General features: G+C 36.8%; 2 protein-coding genes across 11 annotated transcripts in view; one reads left to right on the top strand and one right to left on the bottom strand.

Moving 5' to 3' along the window:
* The window catches only part of LOC311440304 (vitellogenin-1-like), a 74139-nt gene that overhangs the window by 34358 nt on the left and 16684 nt on the right, over nt 1–23097 (bottom strand). Inside the window, exons 1-7 of one of the 8 annotated variants that reach the window (XM_084527012.1) lie at nt 10164–10240; nt 8855–8891; nt 7954–7974; nt 7579–7730; nt 4830–5081; nt 2479–2640; nt 1648–1799 (exon numbers count right to left, since the gene is read on the bottom strand). In XM_084527012.1, the coding sequence (XP_084383138.1) occupies nt 1648–1799; nt 2479–2640; nt 4830–4937 (422 nt within the window). In that variant the 5' untranslated portion in view covers nt 4938–5081; nt 7579–7730; nt 7954–7974; nt 8855–8891; nt 10164–10240. Of the gene's footprint in view, nt 1–1647; nt 1800–2478; nt 2641–4829; nt 5082–7552; nt 7731–7953; nt 7975–8068; nt 8137–8281; nt 8358–8854; nt 10128–10163; nt 10241–23097 lie in introns of those variants that run through there. The other 7 variants (XM_084527014.1, XM_084527016.1, XM_084527011.1 and 4 more) reach the window with 7 other exon arrangements.
* Nucleotides 10150–23097, top strand: part of LOC311440306 (uncharacterized protein) — a 114604-nt gene continuing 101656 nt past the window's right edge. The window contains exons 1-4 of one of the 3 annotated variants that reach the window (XR_014695324.1): nt 10150–10309; nt 10792–10870; nt 15060–15128; nt 16746–17525. Coding sequence is in view for 1 of the 3 variants with exons in the window: in XM_084527021.1 (XP_084383147.1) it covers nt 10279–10309 (31 nt within the window). In the remaining 2 variants the exon portion in view is untranslated. Of the gene's footprint in view, nt 10310–10791; nt 10871–15059; nt 15129–16745; nt 17526–23097 lie in introns of those variants that run through there. The other 2 variants (XR_014695325.1, XM_084527021.1) reach the window with 2 other exon arrangements.

Genomic DNA, 23097 nt, shown 5'->3' with positions numbered 1-23097 from the left:
ACAGAATCAGAAGAGATTTTTTTCTCTCTTAAAAGTTTACATAATATTGTTAAAAAGGCCTTTGGATCAGAAAGTATAATGTCAAGTACACTTTGGCAGATTTAACTCCCTTTTTGAAAATGTGATGGATCTATTACGTTCTCATCTTCATTGTTTTGGGAAGGGATATATCTTCCTAGAATAGATGGGAAAATGTTAGACTCCAAAAGGAAGAACAAATGAATACTAAAGATAGGATTTAAATGGTGAAACCATTTAAACCAAGTAAAACCTCTCTTGGCTTTAAAAGGTGCTGTAAGAGTCTTATGCTGAACAGGTCTGAAAAATCAACTCCAAGTGTTTTAAGTCTTTGATGCTAGATTTTCTATTTATTTAACACAGAGTGTATTGCAAAATTAACATCTGAAAACTAGTATGACACATCAGTATCTTCCCAGCTACCTCTGGCCCTTTCTTCTGGGCAATTCAAGAGATCATGCAAGAGAAAATGGGGAAGAATAAAGGTACTATTTCTGGGGGCTCTGTACCTGAAGAAGAATAGTAAGGATGACAGACTGTGTAGGCTTGCAGAGAGTGAGCTTAAATCAGCACTGGCCCCAGACTAATGATCACTCACAGCAGCCTATAATTTCATAAAAGTACCACAGCTGTATCCATCTTTACCTAGATTGCATGAGAGAATAAAGTTGCTTTCATCTTTACTGTACTTTTTTGTTTTGGTTAGCCAAACTGAAAATATTTATCATATAAATTAAGTTAATCGTTTTTTTATTGACATGAAATTTCTGATGTTGCAGTTTCCAAAAATGTATATTATACCAGTAGATTCTTACAGAAAATGGAGCAATGCAAGATTACAGCAGTTCAAGAGTGGGATTAAGGTATAACTTCTATACAGTGACATTCATTCATAAAATTATATTCAGTTGGGCTACCCTGTCTATCAGAGTTCTCTACTAAAGCAGGTAACAAAACCTTTCAATGGATTATTTTGATGCAGACAAATCAAAATAATTAAAACACTGAAAGTCTGGGATCTTGAGCAGAGGCTTAATTTCTTAGACAACTATGTTCTCATTTTGCCCCAAACTTGTTTAAAAATCACACATTTTTACATGTATTGTTCCCAATCTTTTTGTAATAAGAAACAATTTCCTATCAAGGAACAGTTTTGGTGCAAGATTTGCAAGCAGCCCACAGTACTTAGGAAGTATATCGGAATCCAAAGTCCTATCTAGCTTTCTTGTGAACTAGTCTCCAGGGTCTCTTACTGCATTATTATTTTCCAGGGAACTCTCTTTCAGTGAGTAACTGTCTTTCAAAGTATTTTACTGCAAATATATTAGTTCACAGTTTTTCAGATGGAATTACATTTGTTTTGGCTTTTATGACATAAATCAAATATCCTTGAGAAATAAAATAGTCAAACCCTGCCAAGTTTAGCTAACAAAATTTGGATAGTGATGTGCATGTTTCAGATTTACAACTAACAGTGAAGGTTGTTTTTATGAACTGTTTGGGGTTTTATGTAATTAAATACTGGCAAACAATAGACCGTGGAAGTAAAGGATTTATTTCAGTTATGGAGTTTGACCAGATTACTGAGATGCTGAGTTAGCTGCTGAATTGAAGACATATGTACAGTACCTTGCTTCCACTATAACATTTCCTCCTGTTATCTCATTGAATGGTGCAAACTGGTGTATTTCCTCGACATCAGCTTGTGTGATTACAGCTTCATTACGTGCATATTTAATTTTGTAATTGTAAGTAGCAGTTGCCTGGGAATTCTTGTTTCCCTTTATAATGAAAAAAAGTAACAAAGAACATAGAAAGTCATTTAACTTCTAAATTCTGTGCCTAGAAGCTATTACATCACCCACTTCAACCCACTTACTTTCCAGGGCTGTTTTGCTCATTGACCACGTGAGCACTTGATGTAAATTCTGCCTGTACACTTCCATGGGAGAGGTCAGGCACGCTGCCTGGCTCCGTTTCTTTTACTGCTAGTAACACTGCTAAGTGTTAACTGTTTTTTCCTTTTCCCAAGTGTAAGTCATTGGTTATTGCCTTGGGAAGGAGAGACGCTTGCTGAGCAGAGCAGCAGTAAAAGCCACACAATTTATTATTTCAAATACAGGATTATAATAAGACACAGAAGTATCTATCCTGAATAGCAGAAACTGGATTTAGCTTTTTTTTTTTTTTGACATGATAATTAATTTATCAACTTATGTTGATAATTAATGGTTTCCAAGCCAGCCAGCTGAGGTATATGCATATTACACAACAGTCTGCAGCACAGACCTCCCCTGCTCTGTGGATTTCATTTTCTTACAGGAAAAAAAAAGTCAATAGATATAACAGAACTGACTCTTCTCTCACTTTGGGTGTTACAAAACATCAGATAATGTGGATGCTAAATGGCTCTCTGCATATGAATATAAAATATGTAAACATGATACTGCTCTAATTTACCTGCTGGCAGGTCTGGCATGGATGAGCGTATGCTGAACCTGTGACCACTTGGACTTTCTCTTCACAGCTGTTCAGGTCCTTGGATTTGGTCACATAGACTAGGTTTGCTCTCTTGTTTTCTTGAATTGCATATGTTGTGTTACAAATACCTCCGATCCCAGCCTGGCAAAATAGAGATAGTGATTTTAGAAGTGTACTCCTCCACAAAGCTCCATCAATTCCTCACATGGACTCTACTGTTTAATTCTGTATTTTCAAAATTCCTGATCGGAGTGCATGCTTTTTTATTCATTGTACTGTCTAGAAGGAAAAATGGGATGATCTGTACCTTCATTTCCTTTTTCCCTTTCATTTCCTTGTAACAGCTTACCAGTAAGCCAAACCAGACTTTCCCTGAGAGAACTAAAACATTTGAGAGCTTCCCTGAGACAAGATCTGAAGCCTGAGAAAAGATGGGTAGTGATTTCCAGTTAGAGCTGTTGATTATGAAATATGATTTGAGGAATATTAATAAAAAGTGCCAAAATAATGTGATCAGTCAGAATGAAATCTCAACAGCAAAGTATTTTAAGGTTGGAGACGACATTCTGCCCTTAAAATTTGCTTTTATAGATAGCTTAAAAATGCCTATGGAACAGACCTTGGAATATCAGATGATCTGTCATGATACAAACAGCAAGAATTAAAAAGAATTTCAGGACAGCAGAGTTTTGATTGTGGGTTTTCTTGAGTGTGCAGTTTTAGCTCAGATCTGCAATAATATTTCAAGCATATATATTTATAAGAGCTCTTAAATCTCCTTCAGTCAGTGAGGAGATTTTGGAGAGGAAAATATTTGATTGCATTTTAGGAGGAAGGGTTATTTTCATGATTTTTTTATTGTTATTGATAGCATAGCCACTCCAGAGAGCAGCTCTGGGCTATGTCAGAACAGCAAAATGCTCATGTGATGGTTGCAAGGCAAGTCATATCCACTCTATCTTTAATTTAACAGCATTCCTGAAGACACAGTGGCTCTGGTAAGGGCTAGGAATATGAACCCACATGCAGGCTTTCCAAAAGACTTGTACTCTGCAGATACAGGTATGGGGCTCCTCTGCAGACTTCAGGGTGAGGTAGAGACATTTAAATTTAAAGGGGAATGTGGCTTGGTGGGATGAGTTAGCTTTATGCATTACTGGACTTGTAGGGTTATTTAATTCACATCTAGCTCAGATATCTTTGCCCTACACCCTGTAGGCTGTGAAGCAGACTTGCTCAGCTTAGTCCTTTAAACCTGTGTGCAGCTCATATTTGGAGACTAATAATGCTTATCTTCCTTTACAGAGAGAGTTGAGATTGTCAAGCAAGTGTGCCAATGCTCATTAATCAGTTGCTGCCTGAGAAAAGCAAAGAAAACTTGGAAACAATTTTAGGAGGCAAAAGTTACATATATAGCTCAGCTATGAGAATGGGACATATTACTAACTGAATTAGAAAGAATGAAGATGTAAAACTAGATATGAGAAAATAGAGCTGCAGAACATGCGACACCACCACCTGGGTTTTTATGTGCAACAAGCAGCATGATATTAAATCATGCAGTTCCTTTCTGAGAAAGAGCTCCACTTACATAAAAATACATTTTAAAAAAATTAGTTATTCTGGTCTGCATTTGCAATAAAAATAACATAAAAGTATAATAATTTCAAGGTTTTTGCTGATCTCTGAATCAAATGTAGTCTAATCAATGTAAATACGGTTTTGGAAAAGCCAAACACATTGTAATTTCTATGGCGAATAGTAATATCAGATGATTTACCTTGACTAAGATATTAAAACCTGAAAAACAGTGGAAATTCCAACAGAGCATCAACTGCAGCTGTCAAATCTATTACAGTAATATCATAGCATATGTACTGTTTTCCTTTTAAAAGAGGAGCTAGAAGATATTAAAGTATATATGATTGGTTAAAAAGTCAAATTGCTGTTATTTTAGCTTTAATCTTGTGTTGCAAAGTTTAAGCCTGTTTTAATACAGTAGTCAAATTTTACATAAGCTTCAGCTTTCACAGGAATTTACTTTTCTTAGAATTGCAAGCCAGAGTTTGTAAGGGTCTAATACTGCAAATGCATTTTCTGAAATACTTTGATCAATCAGATTAAAAATTTACTGTTCTGTCTTCCTGTTTAGCTACAGCTCCATCAAATATTGTTCCATAAGAATAACCAAATGGTTATTACCCTAGCTTAGGTGTTTCTTGGTATTGAAGTTTTTATCAGGGATGAATTCAGAAAATATAGTAGAAAAATCTGAAAATAAGGCTTATTTATTTGTATAGCAACCACAATGGCCAAGATAAAATGCTCACCTCCTGTAAACTGTATGAATGCTGCATCTTCTTCATACTGAGTTCCAGCATGTTCAGAATCCCTCTGTAGATATTCAGACTGTCATCTGAGACAGAATCAGGAGCCATGAGGTTTCCAACGTGGCCACTGCTATACTCAAACTTGATGGGATTACTAAGTTGTCCAGTTAGTGCCTGAGTCAGTTTCAGCGATCGAGAGAATGAACTTGTAGGCCAGATGCCATTGTACTCTGCTGCTTCGATCGAGTGAATCTAGAACAAAAGGGGGAATATAATTCCTCTTTAACTTTTTCATTTTTTTTTTCAACACATGTAAGCAACTAGAGTTTTACTCACTTCAAAAATACACATTTAAATAACATAAATTCTCTTCAGAGGGAAAACTTGCAGTTGTCATTTAACACAGTTCATACAAATATACATATTTTTTATATATAAAAGGAAAGAGAGTAATGCAAATGACTGTGACATTTCCACAGTCACTGCACTCTGTTCTGTTTCAGAGATAATCCATATTGCCAAAGGTTGACTTGTATGAAGAAATGAGCCAGAAAAGAACTGCATGAATCAGGTTGCTACCCAAAAGTAGTATGGAAGATCTGCAGGAAATTGCAGGAGAAAGTTAATGTTGCATAAAGCATCATTAACTCCTGTTGTGAACTCTGTCGTCTCTCTTGCTGGGGTCACAGAGCACAGACAGCAGTCAGAAACTAATAACAACATGGCTGCTGGGCCAGCCAGATAGTCATAATTAGTTTGAGCAGTGGATAGCAGATTACAAAAATTGTCTTTCCCTACATGTTTTGCAGTGGTGCACAAGAGCCGAAGGCTCAGGCACTGGCCCAAACCCTGCTCCACACATCATGCTCTAGCTTCAACGTGGGGCACATCCAAGCAAGTGGAAAGTTGTGCTAAACTGTGCATAACTTGAATGATTTCTACCCCATGGGAATGGGGCATGTTTAGCTTGGTTTCTCAGAGGACTCTTTCCTCCTATAGATTTTGACAATTTAAAGAGACTCATCTCTGACACTTTAGGCTGGCAATATGATGCAAGATGCGATTTAATTTCTCAAAAAGCCACACAAAGTAAATCCTCATACAGCAAATCGTCAGAGACTGCACTTTCATATTTATTTTTGTTATTGGTGGAGATCACTGCCAACCCCAGTAACTGAAGTTTACAGAGGAGGCTGTTACAGAGCAAATCCCTCATGCTGCCTCTTGGACATGCTTCTGGCATATTGCATTTGGGCAGGTTTGAGACTGCTCTGCAGGGTCAGCAGGCAGTAGTTTTCCTGAGCCCTCAGGGTCCAGGCAGGACTTACGCTGTCTGCTCAGTTTTGAATACAGCTGGCAATTCCTACTTGTGGGTTTGCGATGAAAAAAATTGTCAGCTGGAAACTGCCCAGGGACCACAGCTTTTTACTTAGGCTGAATATGAACTAGTAGGGTACAGATGAAAGATTAATTCCCTGAACCATCCCTCCAAACTGTCTGATTTAAATATAACAGCAGCAAAATAAACTTCTCCAGGAGCAGAAGGGAATAAATGTATTGTTACCTGTCACTTAGGACTTGCCCCAAAATCTTGTGCTTTTTTTTTTTTTTTTTTCCTTTCTCCCTTTCTTACTAGGAAGTATTTATATTTGAAACTGAAACTTTTTCACAAATGCTCTAGGGCAGGTGAACCAGTGTTGGAAGGTATTAGGGAACAGGAGTCAATTTCTGGTGAAGACTCACCCCATCATACCAAGAGCCATTTCAACATGTGTTCTTGTCCTGGCCATGGGGCAAGGATAAGAATTCTGCTTGCTCTGTGCCAGGGAAGTCTTCTACTCACCAGTACAGATATGTGACCCTTATTTCCTTTTTTTTTTAAAAACAAAACAAAACAAAACAAAACAACAAAACAAAAAAAAAAAAATCCAGCTATTTGCAAAGGTCATGGAAAAACAATGTTTCCTGTCTAGCTCTATTATAATTTGAATTTATAAAAATACCTAGTACCAGAAGGGTAATTCAGTCTGAAAGGCTACAACATTTGCAAGCATTTATCAGACAGTCACCAGTCTTTTTAATCTGCAGTTTTTCAATTTGCCCAATAAAAGCTTTTAAAAAGATCATTTTTCTTCCACATACACAGAAGACTAAGTAGAATTTGTGTAAAGCAATTGAGGGGGGTGTTTCAATACATTCATTAGAAACTCGTATAGGCTTCTGTTAAAGGCAAAAGTGTTTCTCACATAATCAGAACTCTTAGTAATTACTCAGCATGCAGTAAAAATATACAATTGAGGATGACAAAGGATGTCATTTGGGACCCTGCAGAAAAAGAAGCTACCAGATGACATTAATTATGCTAAATATTGAATCACATCCAGCTACTGTGGCGTGTTTTATTGCCTTTCGTTTGCTGGTTACGAAATCAGTTGATTAAATAATCCTAGGTTGTACAGTTTGGAACAATTGGATTGATCCAGTAATAAATTATTGTGCATTTCAAATTACATTCCATTGTCTCCCTGACCACAAAGCAGAAGAAATCCTTCAAACCCAAGGTTGGCTTGAGCTGAGAATTACCTGGCAAAGTGCAAATAGAATTTAAGGCACTGCATAAAAAAATAATAGTGTTAGTTACATTCTGCCTGAGTAAGCACAATATATGATGAAACTTAATTGCTTCCCAAAAGCTTAAAAAAAAAATATGAAGAAAATTTTACCTTTCAAATTGAATACATTTTCTTACCCTAATAAGACAAAGTTTTGGCCCAATACCACTAATTTCCACTTTACTTTTTATTCGTATTCCAGCTCTTGCAAGTCCTTTCTCTGGAAGTCCACTGAGAAGTATACTTTCATGGTTATATGTATAAACCTTGTTTTCACTGAAATCGGGTTCTGCAAAGAAATGTTTCCCATAAAATGTTACAGAGATTGTATAGAACATATTAAGATAACTGTATTAAAATGTATGGAACAAAAAAGATGAATTTGTTCATTTTTTTACTGTACCTAAAGAAAATTAGCTGTTGTAAAATTGTATTAAACATTGATATACTTTTCAGATTCTATTTTGAATTCACTCATTATAATTATAGTAGCTGATAGGAAAATTACTTACGGTAATTAAGATGCTGGCTCCCTGAAAGAGAAGGAAAAGAAAAAGAGTAATGAAATGACAAAGCAAAAATAACCCAAAATGTTAATGTATTTTAGTATGAAAGACTATATTTCACCTTGTTCATATGGTATAACACTTTCCAATTAATTTTACTTGTAACTCAACATATACACAAAAGTTTCTTTTTATCAAACAACAAAAAATTTGTCATAAAATCATTTTCTAAATAAAATTTTTAAAGCTAATTTTTGTAAGTGAACTGTACTTAGATTCTGAAACCTCTTCCTGAATCTGTTATTAAGTTCATCAAAGCAGGTAAGTTACTTACCCACCAGGGTTAAAAGCAGGGTTAATATCAAGCCCCTCATGATGGGGATAAAGTAAAGGTGAACATGCTGGGTTCCCTTTTATAAAGGCATGTGCTATCACATGCCCCTTTTGGCAAGTTGATTTGACAAATAACTGCATTTTAGAAGGTGTATTGATCAATCAAAAAATAAACATCTCTGAGGGCAAGAATGCTGACAACTTCAAATCACCTCATTATTTCAACTAACTTTCTATGTGAAACAGAAATTTTGTTTTTGGAATATCTTAATTTTTTTTTTTTTTTTTTTTTTTTTTTTTTTTTTTTTGTCATGTAGTTAATAGTTAATAAAAGAATGAATAAAATACAATATTAAATCAAAATAGTTCCTTAATATAACTTTCTCCAGTCTTAACTTTGATGTCCTGATATTTTTTACTTGCTAAGGATCACATTTTTGGAAACACACCTTGCTCTGTCACATTGAACATCTACTTTTAGAGGAGAGTTTGTAATTGATTTTATAGATTTAGGATTAAGATAGCTCTAGGCTCATAGTCATGAAATGAGAAATGGTCTTTCCGCAGTACCTACCACAGCTCTTTTTGCAAGTGTTGCTTCCTGCTTACACCTGGGAAAACAGATCTTCAGTGTAACTTCACATTAGCTTCTAGCTAATGGTCAAAATTTGTACTATAAATAACAACAAGAGGGAAGACAATTTCTTTTGTTTATAAGAAGAATGCAATAAAACAGGAGGTACATTTCTGGAAGCAGCTCAGAGAAGTGGAAGCCTCAAGTTCTCATGATTTCTCTGTGGCCTTTGGCTGCTGAGTCTCTGGGGAAAATGCATCCAAAACTTCCCACTTGTAGCCGCAGCATTTAGACCAATCCTTAGCAAAGCTAATTCAGGAGTGAGTTCCCTCCCTAACCTAAGTTATACACATTTATTAAAGTGTTTAACATTTACTTTGAATTTAAGCTAGTCTTCTGATCAAATGTTAAATTAAATATCATGTAAAACCCACATGGTTACGAGGGTTATTGAGGGGACAGGAGAGCTCAGGAATGTATATCTGCTATTTCCTCGAGGCTGTGAAAGGTATAACATCCATGCAAGTAATGCACATCATCAGGAACTCTATCCTCCAAAAGGAGAACAAGGTTTTCTCAGCTTTTGCTATTCATCTGGGAGGAGAAGGGTGAAACCTGAGTTCAGGTCCTGAGGCCTATACCACCAGAGCCTGAGAAAATGCTTAATGCAGTTCCCATCTAACAGTCTCTTTACTGTATTACTTCATTTACTTGGAGTGATGCCACCTGACTGAGGAATAAAGAAGTGATTATTGTGGTGCCAGTGCACCTGAGCTGTGGCTGTGGTGGGAAGTAATGTGGCCATATGCTAGGCCCCTTGCTTGCTGCAGCCCCACTAGCAGCATGCAGCTAAGAGGAGTGAGGTCTGCCTTGCCTGGGGACCTTCTCTGCTGACAGCACCAGAAATCCTGAGTTTTTATATAGCAACTTTCTTCCACAAAGGGAAAATGCATATCTGGATGAGTAATCAGATCTTCCATGAAAGGAAATGTGTGTCTAAAAAAATATTGAAAAATATAAGATAGACATATGAACTGTTACAAGAGATTAATAATTGGTGTGTTCCTTCGCCATGGGTTTAGATGGTGAAAAATTAAGTGCACATGGCTTTTCCCTCATGTTTTCCTTCAGGGTGCTAACTAACAGCCCTGGCTTGTCAGTGTGTGAGAGACGATGAGACACACTGTGCTTGCAGGCCCTGTGAAATCCAGCAGCATACCTTGGCTGGCATATATGCACTGTCAAATATAGTTAGAAATGCCTTATAAAAAAGCTGGGCTGCTTGCAGCCAGAATGGAAATAAACGCACCACAGCAGCGCAGTGTGTGCACACCTCCCTGCTTCAGTCACCCTGCTTGTCAGCACTGCTCGTCATGCTGCAACCTGGCCTCTGCACAGCACTGGGTTAGCATGCTCAGCTGGCCATGTTTCCATGTTATGGAGCAGAGAAACTACGTAAGTGAGACCAGTAATTTAAACTATATTATTAGCAACATGTTGAAATAATGATTAAGGGACGTACATTTTAATATGGAGTTATAACATTTTTCAATTTTAATAAAAGGCTTCATTATTGAGACATAATGTGAATAGTTTTATTCTAACTGGATATTGAAAATATTGCATTTCTCTTTTCTAATGGGAATGACTGTAGGAGTCTAAGCTTGCAATCAGTATGTAGATACCTGATTACTAGATAGTTAGCTAAAATAATTAATATTGTGCAGGCTGCTGTGTTTTCATCTGCAACACGTCTTCTCTATTTTGAATAACCTCTCTCTACCTAGCTTTTTCTGCTTGGGGGTTAGGAAAAAGTGATTTCAAAATCGTTGCATCCATTATTACTTAAAAGGGGCAACCTAATAAATTCAGTAAGTGGAGAGGACATAGCTAGTATCTGAGGGTCACAGCACTGGCCTCTAATCCTTTCTCCAAAGGAGACACATCTTTCCACCTAGCTCCGAGGGCAGAAACAGGCCATCTGTAACTTTAAGAAAATGGATAAAAAGAGGAAAGGTGAGAGCTACACTTTTTAAAGCCAGTATGTTTTTTCTTAAACATTCAAAACATTATGATAGTGAGCAAGAAAATGAAGGAAAATAAATAAAATACAATTAATCAGGACCTCCATAAGCAAATGCTAAGTGTTTACTTTAGTTGCTGAGGAAGGAACCTTATTATGGGCATGATCTTTACATACAACCTATGTTTTTTTTCTTTTAAAGATATAAGCAGTGAAGATAAGGATTTCTTAAAAAGTGATGTGAAATATCTTGGGATTTTTTAATTTTTGAGGGAAGAGAGCATATGGCATTGAGTGTTAGGCTGTATAAGGGCTGCAGTAAGATGAGGTAGGCTGCTTTGAATTTACAGGGCACTTGCACCATAAATGAAACATGAATACAGGCTAATTAACCTGATTAGAGCTATTGCTGCTACACTGCAATTGTCTTTACATAACACATTCTGCCTCAGTAACAGAGTCTTATTATCTGCTGTTGTACTGCTGCCGATAGCTCTGCACTCTCCTTGTTCTGTATTCATGTTGCTGAATTATGGTGCAGTGATGCCATTTCCATCCTGCTAATATATAGCGTACCAACAAAGCAGGGATTAACAAAACAGCTCCCAAGCAACCATAGCAGGTTAAAATAGACATAATCAGTTGGCTAAGCTGAGTGATTTTTAGTTTTCAGTTTTCCTCATTTCTAAAGATGAAGAAGCCTTACTTAAAATATATATATATATAAAAAATCCCACTTGTTTCATATTTAACATTAACTCATTGATTTTTTTTTTTTTATTTTCCAAAATATTCAGCATTTGCTATTGTAGCACAGCCTCCAATATAATGTTTGATATTCTCTCCAGAGACTCTGGACAGTGCCTAATGAATAAGAATGTGTTCTGGGTTGGGCTAAATTGCCATATGCTGATTCTAGTACATTCACAAAGGGATTCTGTTACACTAGCTTGCTTTAAAAGGTGCTTTTTTTATTACTATTTTCTCTTTTCACCCCCACTTCCATTCCTTTAACTGGAAAGAAACCAACAGGCCTAATTCCCTGATGTTACCCCAGTTTGATGCTGGCACATCACCAATGGAGTGATAGCTATGGGAATCAGATATGATGTTTGCAAAATGAAAGAGGTAGAAATGCTATTTATGTTTCGTATAGCTGTTGGGGTATGCATGGTTTGAAAGATGTTGCTGATCTAGTATTGTTGTAAATTGTTTTTTTAAATAAGTTTGTTTTACTTTAATACATGCTGTTAGACCAAAGACATGTTTTTGTACATTTCAATGAACTTGTCAGTGCGATTGTTCCTGATGTCTAGCCTGTCATTTCCAGAGCAAAGAATGAATGTGAGAAAAAGAGAGGAAGTGTGGAATCAATCTCTGACTGTCTCAATCTGAAAACCAATTGTTTTTATATAACTTAGCTCTACGAAGTTGTTCAAAGGGTTTTAATTTCATTTAAATACAAAAAACACATTCTGAAGTCTAGTGGTCCACTCTCATTGCTATCATCATTGGCTCATCAGCTGGCATACTGATTAAGCAGCCTCAGGATTTTTCTCCCCCTTTCCATATATACTATTTCCCAAGTCATTTAGTAAGGTAAAATATCAGACCACTTGTCATCTGAGATTTGAGTCACGTCATATCTGAGGACTGGTGTTTGCTATGTAATTCTATTACACTAGAAGATAATTTTTCCAAGTTTATCTTAACCCTAACTTAGACTTCATGGTCACACAGTGATTAGATTCAGTGGCATTGGTCATGACGGGAAATCAGGTAGCCCTGAAATTTAGCCCTATCATGTCTCCACCTCAGTCAATTTGGGGATGAAATGGTGACTGCATAAATTGGACACTGGAGAACTCTGTGTTCTGTGTTATACATTGTTTGCCTATAGGCTGAGGTACTGCTTATTATTGCATGCTTGGTTGGAGCTACCATGGCTAATTCAGAAAAAAAAAAAAAAAACCTTGTAGAAAGTTTATTCCAATGTACTTTGACTGTATAAAACATCACAGAGAGGTGAGGAGGACCCAGGCCATCCTGTGTGCTGTAGGATGGACTGCAGGAAGAAGTTTAACCTGGTTCAGCAAGGACTCAGCAGCAACCCTTTTGCAGGAGGTGCTGGGAGTATATGAATTATAGACTTGTTGCCACCTCAGAAAAAAGCCTGCTATCCTCTATAATCCTTTGTGAGGATCCTTTTCTGTTCTCTGATGAACAAGACCTTAGTCATTTGTGGGAGAGCCTTAGGAAGAACACAATTCTCAAGACATTCTGTTTCTTTAGACCAAGACAAGTATATTAGAGGTAGAGAACTTCAGACTCTCCTAAGAAAAGAACTGGGCTTTTATTATATATATATTTTTAAAGTGTGGAGTTGTACAAATATATACGAGTCCTCAAAAATGGGACTTATTTTGTGGTTCCATCCAAAATGCATATCATTCTTTATGAAAAATAAAGGATTTGTTTTCCCCAGAAGCCAATATTCTCAGGTATAATGATTATTTTTTAATGTTTTTTAGACCTTTACCTTAGCATTATATTCCCTTATACCACAAAGCCACGGCAAGAGTATAGATATAGATAGATATAGATCATCACTTTCTAGTGTTAGATTGTCTAGTAAGTTTATGATATCAGGAGGAAGCTTAGTATGAACTTATTTTCAGTACAGAATATACGAAGAGTGTGATACCTCTATCTTCACAGCACTGGGTCACTGTGACATTAGGTCACATGGGTCAGATAAGATAAGCAGTGTATTATGCTCTGCCAGTTCAAACAACAGACATTGACTTTACCCTCACAAAAAAAAAAAAAAAAAAAAAAAAAAAGCAAAATCATGTACCAGTATTTAATCAATTACTTTGACTTCCAAAGATTAAAGGGTCTAACCATATAAAAATAATAACAGAGTTTGGTTTTTAAGTTAATGTGAAAGTTAGTTCAGAAATAAATTGAGCACCGTATGTTTCATTACTTTGAAGGAAAGTTGCTAAATTATTGTTCACTGTATAGTACGTATTAATCATAATCCCATTTTCTGTATAAGACAGTTACAGTTTAAAATACTAAATGGAACACTGATGTTTGTATCTGCTTATTAAGCAAGTGTAGACCCTCAACAGTGCTATGTTTCCACATTGCCTGTGAACATCAGAGGATAAGCTAACACTTGAACAAACCTTTGGCTAAGACTATGAAGAATTAGTTTCTTTACCCCCAATATAAATAATGAAGGTTGACAAATTCCTACATTGAGGAGAGGTGTGATTTGGATACAGATCCAGGTCTGCAATTTATAGCTGTCTGGTGCCTTATGCTCTTAAACAATTGCATTTTCACCCTTCTTGCAGAAAATTTCTTACCCATTTGGCTGGGCACAATTTTAACTTCTTATGATAGATAAAGACTGCCTTTTGCTGCAGGAAGCATTTAGCACAGTCAGAATGCCATGAATGCTGTTCTCCAGCACTGTGTGTGCAGCCTTAATGAGTAACTGCTCAAATTCTATTTTCAAGGCTTTTTAGTCTGAATACAGGCAACAGTTAAAGGTAGACTCTGGCTGACTACGCTCCCTACCCCACAATGAAGTTTTTCACTCAGTTTAACTGGAGCTATATCTACTATATACTGACACTAATTTGCTCTTTGAGCAATCTCTGCAACTTTAGTGCAAACATTCAAGGAATTAAATAGTTCTTAACACAAGTAGGATTTGAAAAATCTGCTCTATCATATGCACCTCTCAGACCATTTTTGAATAGTTCTTTAAGGCTTTATAACAGAAACCGATCAATTTATTAAGTATTTATTTATTTGTATATTTACTGTAAGACCAAAAATCATTTCCCTTTGATCATCTCACCATTTAAAGAAAACACTGAGAAGATAATTATTCTCTATATATTTTATATATATTCTCTATAATTTAATTATCTGTATATTTATATATTCTCTATAATTTAATTTTCAAGAAATTCCTGTATGGATCACCAAACAATGTTGCTCTGAAAACTGAAATGGGACATAATTATCCAATTCTTTAATTCTTCAGGGAAGGCAATAGAATTAAGACAGACAGCTAGATTCCATAGGTGTTTCCTACATTTTTTTTCTTGTTGGCGTTTCTTTCTCTTCTGACAATTTATTTTGTGATTCATTCATTCACAGGTTGAGTTTCTTCTGTGATAAACTGATGTAGCTCAGTCAAATTACATGGAATTGGATCAGTTTACCCCAGCTGAGTATCCAACTCAATATTTTTAATTATTTAATGCAGAAATGTGTTGGTTGATGCTACCTTCTTATTTTTCTAGAAGATTTCGAACAACAACTAAATTTCTTTAAATTAGTTAGTAGTATCCCATAATTGTTCCAGAGTACTCATGCTAAAAAACATAGAGCAATGTAGTTGCTACCTCATACATGCTTCCAACATTCATAACATTTGTGCTTTTTTTTTCCCCAGAATTTTTGGACACTGACACTAGTAACAAGGAGTGAAAGAACTAAAAGCAAACAGGAACTAAGTGTCCTCTTTGTTTAAAGACCGATTTAAGACCTTTTCTAGAGATAATAAAACTATTTGGTTTCAGAGTTCTGCAGGTTTTCTGAAGTGAATTAGTCCTTTACCATTTGTAAAGGACTAATTTGCCACTAGTGCACCTAAAAATACATATAGAGTATAAACTTCTAATAAATATATGCATTAAAAATACATATATATTTTAATTCCTAACAAGTTGTACAAATGTCCTGTACCACTTACAGTCTTTGTCAGACCACCACTGGCAACCAGTGCAAATGCCTCTGGCTCCAATCTCACATTCAGGTAAAGCAGAACTGACTATTAACACAGACTTTTCCATATGTTAAAAAGCTCAAATCTTTTTCTCAGTAAAACTATTACTCATAAGTAACAATAAATAAATAAATAAACAAAAATCTGGACATGTTTAGGTTCTACAGACAGCTCCTGGGCTTTCTGTAGTAGTAGCGTGCTCAAGCCATTGTTCTAATATGATAGTGGTGCCATTGTTGAACCTGGAGTCAAAAGATGCTATCATTTTAGGTAGAAGTGTTGATACTAAATAATTCAGTGTCTTTCTGGAAGGTAGCAGCCCTAACCTTTCAGCTCTCCTCACCAAGCAATCTACAAAGAAATGTTGCCAGGAGAAGCTACGGAGGAGTGTGGGAACAGCTCATCTTCCAGGCATAAAAGTAACTGCTAGTAACAACAAAGGGAAATTAAAATATGAGATATACATCTGTAAAAGAAAATATGCTCTACATGAAAGCACATCAGCAGCTCCATCCTTAAATTTCCACTCACCCAACATGTTGGGAAATGTATAGAAAAAGATAAAAGAGAGTGACAGCAGTGCATGTACCAAGACTTAGGCAATGTCTGAAGAGAAAGTAACAAATGCTCTGTCTTAATGAAGCATGGAATAGAAACTGATCTTGGAGTACAGTTGAAAAGCCAGACCAGTCACCTGGGAAACAAGAAAAAAGGCAAAACAAGCAAGTAGTCTCAAGCCTCACAAAACATTCACGAAATAAATCTACCACATACTTGCAAGTTAGTGGCTAATAGTCTCCAAAATTATAGAACTGTCTATGCTAAATGTAGGCATACTACCACAGGTACATAAGCCAACCTTAACATCAAAGACGATAATTACTGAAACATCACGCTCAAAGTATATAAAAAGAACATTAAATGTATTTCTAGAGATATTTTTCCAACTGCAAGGAGCATGTGATGGGTTTGAAATAATCTGCCTTTTCATCCTGAAGTTGCAGCAAATGGGAGTTTTTTTGTCAATTAATGAGTAAATTGCCTCTTCCTTGCAGGAAGGGTGAACCCTGTGGACAGATTTTCAAAATGCACCTGGATTAAGCCCATGGACATCTAGCTGTGAGAAATAAGGTGCCAAAGACAACCAACAAAGGCAAATCAGGGCAGCATAGGAAGGACAGTCACTGAAGTTGGCCTGAGCTGCCTACAATGGCATGGTTGCACAAGGGGCAAGGAGAAGACATTCAGCAATGGTATGAAAGGACAAGTTCTGTGAAACAGCCATTTTTTTCCAAGAGTACTCCCATACCCTACCCTGGGAGATAATGGGAGCACACATCACTGAAGAGCAGGAGACACAGGAAGCTGACAACAGTTTCAGATTGATCTGGACAGAGGGAGGGAATAGATGCCAGCCTTCCCAGGGAGGGATGCATTCGATTTCTCATCATAGCACTTTGCACACACTGACACTCATTTTGCCCTGGAGCTTTATAAGATCTTTGACCCAAGACAAGTGCTTCTGTCCCACTAATTATGCTTAATTGGAAACCTATGGTTTTTAGAGAGACTCTTTGGTGTTCTGAATAGGCAGATGGAAAAAAATATGAGGAAAAAGGGGATTTCAAATGAAACACACAGGTGTTATTTTGTCTGTTTTATTACTTCAATATTAAGTAGTTTATTTTTGGCTCTCTGTCTTAGGGGAAAAATGTTTTGAATTTACCTTTGTAAACAAAAGAATAGGGAGATATTTTAGACAATTTTAATAAATACACTACTCTGGAAACAAATGAGAATAATTTGAAGCTACACAATAAAAAGAAAAGATATATATAGAAAATGCTATTTTTCCCTTTTGAAACCCATTTAAAAAAAACATTTAAAATTCTTCAGATGAGCAGGCTGGAAAAGGTGTCTACTCTAGTCTCTTATCTGAAGCCAGGAGCAAGTGTACAATGCAGAAAAAAAGGAACCAAGAATAAACTTTTCTCCATTTGATCCTTCCCTGGGTCCTTCAGAACAATATAAGAGAGCTTCAGGTATTTTCTTCTTCTTAATCTTGCACTTCTGGAAGACGCCTGAATTTCGTATATTCTGCTTTTCCCAGTTGGGTTTTCTCTCTTATCTGGAAAAGTTATTCTAATGTCTCTTACCGTTTTCAGCCTCTCTCTTGCTTTGTGGCATTACAGACACAGTTACTCTGTATCCCAAACTCAAAGCTGAATGAGAAGCCCACTACAACAATACCCCTCAGATGGTTCCTTGATCTCTCAAACAGCCCATGCTGTAGTTCTCTAAACCTCTCAGTAATTTACATTGCTTCATGGGGACTTAGACTCTACTAACAACGAAGAAGACTGAATAAAACTGAGTACTCTGCTTAGCAGTCCAGAGAGTGGAAAGGGAGCTGCATTTAAGCCATCCTTTAGGTGTACTGCATCCTCCTGTGGTGCCCTGACTATGCCACTGTCACAAAATCAGACTGCAACCTTGTCCATTCCCACCCCTGCTTTACATACATAAAGGTGTGGGAGGCACCGTCTTCCCAAACCTCTCCCAAAACTGTTATTGTGTTTATGGTGGGCATTGGTAATAAACAAACAAGAAAAAAAAAGCACAACAAAAGTTGCAGTCATTTGTATAAAATATTCTATTCCTTCTTTGCGTGTATGGTATGCTGATTACCGTGTATGTTAATGGCTCCATTGCAAAATGTAAATGTTCATCACTAGAAATATGCTGTATTGTCCCACAGGGACTCTGAAAGGGAAAAAGCCTAGCTTCACCTCATCACTACAAAACAAGGGATTGAGAGAGAGGGAGAAACCGCAAACACATGAGACAGCAGTCCAAGCACCTGATTCCCTTGCAGCAATGTTGCTGGCAGTAATTCATATGCTGTGTTGGGAGGAAGGAGCTCCAAACAGGGATGCAAAGGAAGAGGAAAGAATGCTGACTTCTGTGCTCCAAGTGCTTCAGTCTTACAAATAAATGTTGCTGTTTGTTTGTGAAGTACAAGAGACAGCAACACTTAAGGTATATCTGCTTGAAGGAGGTTAACAGGGAAGCTATCTCTCTCCACATTTCTGTTTCATTCTCTATTTCATTAGGTAAGAACTCTCCAGCAACAGTTTACCTTAACCTCATTAACAGTCTCTGACAACTGCTTTCTCTCCAGCTTCACTTCCCCCAAATGTTCATGATCAAGAAAGACACAGTTCACAGTTTTCTCTTCCTTGATTTTTTTTTCCCCTTATGAAAGCCTGCAGTATGTAATGAACGATTGCTGCCAGGAGCACACTGCAAAGTGTCTATGTGACGATTATGTGAGAGGTTCATAGTCTTTCACATTCCATAGTGTAGAAGTGAGCCTTTGGGGCACCTCAAAAAGTTTTAAAACACTTGATTTCATTCAGGGAAGAATCAAAGAGTTTCAGTAGAAGAAATTGTCTTTACACACATAAAAAATGAAGGTTTCTAAAGGGATCTTTTAGCTAGATGACAGAAAACCTGCATTTTGTAATACCGCAGGGGTTCTTTTAATAAGTGACTGAAAAGTTCCATTTGACAAGTTAAACCTTGAATTTTTTTTCATACTTATTATAGCCAAGGAGGTGCTAACCTAATACAATGGGCAAAGGAGTGTTATCACAATACAATAGACCAGACAGAGTTAGTACAATACTGGGCAATAAGGGATCTCACTATAATGAGTGAGAGAAGCAGTGTCTGCAACATAAGAAGCAAGTTTCAGAAAAGAGAAAAGAAATGTGTTTGGTTTGTTATTGGTCATTTTTATAGCTGCAATTGTAACCCAATGCAAAGACCTCAAGATGCTTAAGAGTCTTCTTTAAAAAGCAGAATGATCGTTTCAAAGGTTCACAGGCCATAAGAGACCATTATGGTTTCTGAACCAGGGGCCTCAGTAACACAGGCTATAGATTATTGCAAAATGTTGCTTCAATCAAACCTGATATTGGAGTTATATCAGCAGTGTAAGGCTAGACCTTAATTTGGTCTTGTGTGTTGCTCACACTGATGCACTGTGAGGACTATGGAAGTCCTTAACACCAGATCTGAAATCACTTCTTTCTCTCTACACCTCTGATATATATTTCCACGAATATATATATTTTCCATGAATATATATATATTTCCATGAATATATATATATATATTCATGGCATTGAAGTAATTTTCTCCCATTTATGCTCACTTCCCAGCTCATGTTCAAATTTCAAGGTGGTTTAGATTGGGCATCAAGATAGTCCTCTTGAAAGTATGAAAGGTGTTTTGCTAGAAGAACATTCCCATCCACTGCATCATTCTAAAGCACAACATGGTCAAAGGATGCTCCAAAGAGATTCATACGTTGTGCTATATGTAAATCTGTGCAGTTATTCAGCAAACTAAACTCTGCAAATGTATGTGACCTACTTTTCAGATTGTTTAGCACCTAATAGTATCCCTGCTGCCAATCAAATGGAAACTGCAAATATAATATATGCCCTTGATCTGGGAAGAACAGATCTATGGATAACTTGAATAATACTTGGGAAAGGTATAGGAGAAAATGAGATGGGTAAAAGGTTGATTTTACAGTATAGCTGCATGAAGGCTTGGCTGGGGAAAATGTGCTGCTCATTCACTTGATAAGTGTCCAGACTGAAGTATTTGGGGTGGAATGGTGATATGGAGCATAATTGTAACATACAGAGATACAATTTGACTCACTAAGATATGCATATGATAGGCATCTGAAAGTCCAAGTAGCACCTTTCCTGATTACTAAGAAGGTCTAATACAAAGCTTCATACAAAACAGTAACATGCTTGAACAATATCTGTTAGCAGTCATAATATACAGAACAGTAATTTTTCTGATGTAGATATGAAAAGGAGACAAGCAATGTGTTTTGGAGTTACCTGGTATAGTACAGTTTAAGGAGGAGTGAACTGACTTCTGGATTTGAATTTCTGAACATTTTAAATGGGATGATATAGAGGAAAAAGTGCATTCTTATTTAACAGAAAAGCTGCTTAGAGGTGTGTAAGCTTGAATTCAAACATGACAAAACACAACAAAGTTACAAATATCAATAGAATGGAACAAACCTTTCAGCTTCAGTAAGACGTGATTTATAGGTACTAAGAAGAAGAAACTGAAATATTTCAGAGTTCCAATTGCTAAATAGCTTGAAGGAGTCAGAAAACTTGGTTCTGTGGTTGAGGCAATGGATATACCCTGAGAAGAACCAGTTTCAATTTATGGTTCCGTGTTGTTCTTGGAGCAAATCACTCAATACAAAATGTAGATAGTATGTCATGCCTATTGGACTATAAAAGTTTTAAGGCAGGGAAAATCTCTCACTAGGTGAAGACTCAGAATCTACTTCAAAGAAATATCTATTTTGACTGAGAGGCTGAGGTATTCTTATATTAGAAATATTGATCAACAACAAAAACAAATACTCTCCAACCTCCCCTGGTTGCTGGTTCTTAACTCAGATGTAATTGGGAACACAGATCTACACATAACTTTTTTTTTGTAAGGTTTGGGGCAGACAACTCTTGCTTGCTGAAGAAGAGAAAGTCTGGAAAAAAAATAATAAAATGAAGCAGAGAGGTAAGAAAACACAAGAAAGAGGAGAAACTGATGGAAGCAAATGATCTGGTGAAGATATTCTACTGGTCTGCTGATGAAGAGCAGTTGCTCCTGAAGATCTCCAGTGAGACAAGGGAAGATATTTGGGCAAGTGACGGTTGGAAAAGTTCTACTGAAGCAGAAGACAAAGTGCTGGCAAAATAGAGGCAGAGGCTCATGTGATTCACATGTGCTGTCTGAAAGGCATTTCCTTGTCTGCATTTGCAAGCCAGGAACAAAGACTTTTCAGGTCTTTTTTGCTTAGTGTCAGTAAGAATCAGTGCTTATCCCAAACAACTTCCACCTCATAGTCTAGCACTACCTAGAACACAATTTTGTCAGGTGAAACATGTTGTTTTCACCTCAAAAATATACCAAATATGGGGTGTAATGGTTAAGGGAAAAAAAAATATTATGGAGACAAATATCCACAATTCATAAACAGGGTACAAAGCATAAGAATCAGCAAAGATGAGATTTATTTTTTTTTTTTTTCCTAGCCAGTACTCCATGCTAAAACTAATCCCTGCTCTGAGTTCTCTTCTTGTGGCCTGTACTTGATGCTTCATGCAGCCCTCACCATCCTACCTTTCTCATCTTTTCCTTTCACAAATCCCTGTATCTGCAACACTGCTGTTCTTTACAGTGTCTCTGTCACACAGGATGGGGGCTAATGGTTTCAACAGATGTAGATGCTTTTTGTTCAGAATGTAGAGGGCATAGGTTACAGAAAGAACTGACCCCTCTCTAGCAGCCCTGTTCTCTCCCTTCTCTAAGTGACTTTGGGGCATAATGTGGTGGGAAGACATGTAACAGATGGATAAAGTATGGTGAGAAGTTGTTTTTATCTGCCTGTAATTAGACATGGAGATAGAGAGAGCAGTTTCTGGGCATTAGGAAGGTTTGTTTGGCAGAGGTTTCGAAACTTGGTCACATACTTTTTGTTTAACAGCTTACGAGATAGTGTATGTTAAGACTGAGTAAGTGTTTATGATCTGTACTGGAAAAAGACTATGGGATGAAGGTTGCTGGCAAAAGCAGTTTCAGATTATGGCTGAAAAGGCTGGCAAGGATGAAGGAGTCACTATTTAGCCTTGCCTTTAACCTTGGAGCATGCTGACCACCCTGCTTTGGTGGCTCTGTGCAGGACAGAACAATAGGTGCTACCATCTCAACATGGGAATTCAGCACACAGTAATCACTGCACCCCCCTGCTTTTGGAGGAGGACAGCAACTTCCTTCAGTTGATACAGACATATGCATTTATTGCTAAGGGACTCTAGCTTCCCATTAAGTGCCTCTCAACTCAAATAGCTCTTGTTCTGTCTTAAAGATGTGATACTTTTTTTTTTTTTTTTTTTTTTTGTGAAAGCATGTAGAAAAAGACCTGTACCACCAAAGACGACTTTTCTTGCTTCTTATCCTTTAAATGCTTTGCAAAGCATTCTTATTTAATAACAGTTATCTTTATGTAGTAGCTGAATCTTTTCATAAGCTAATAGTTGCAAAGCACTGTCTACTTTGCTAATGATACTATTTTCCCAATATAAAACAGGGCTAATGGGTGTCAAATGTGAAAGCAATATTCCTGCAATTTATCACTTAAGCCTTCTTTCACTTTTTTGGGGGTAAATTGTTGTATTTTTAAAGAGGAATTGATTGCCTTGAGTGAATTCTTTTATTCTTCTACATTAACAATTCATGAATGAAGCCAATATCTGCAACACAGTCTTCAGTTCCTTGTCCCACCAATAACCTCAG

Source organism: Aythya ferina, assembly GCF_964211825.1.
Source record: "Aythya ferina genome assembly, chromosome: 8".
Taxonomy (NCBI): Eukaryota; Metazoa; Chordata; class Aves; order Anseriformes; family Anatidae; genus Aythya; species Aythya ferina.
This window is presented reverse-complemented; position numbering and strand designations above follow the sequence as displayed.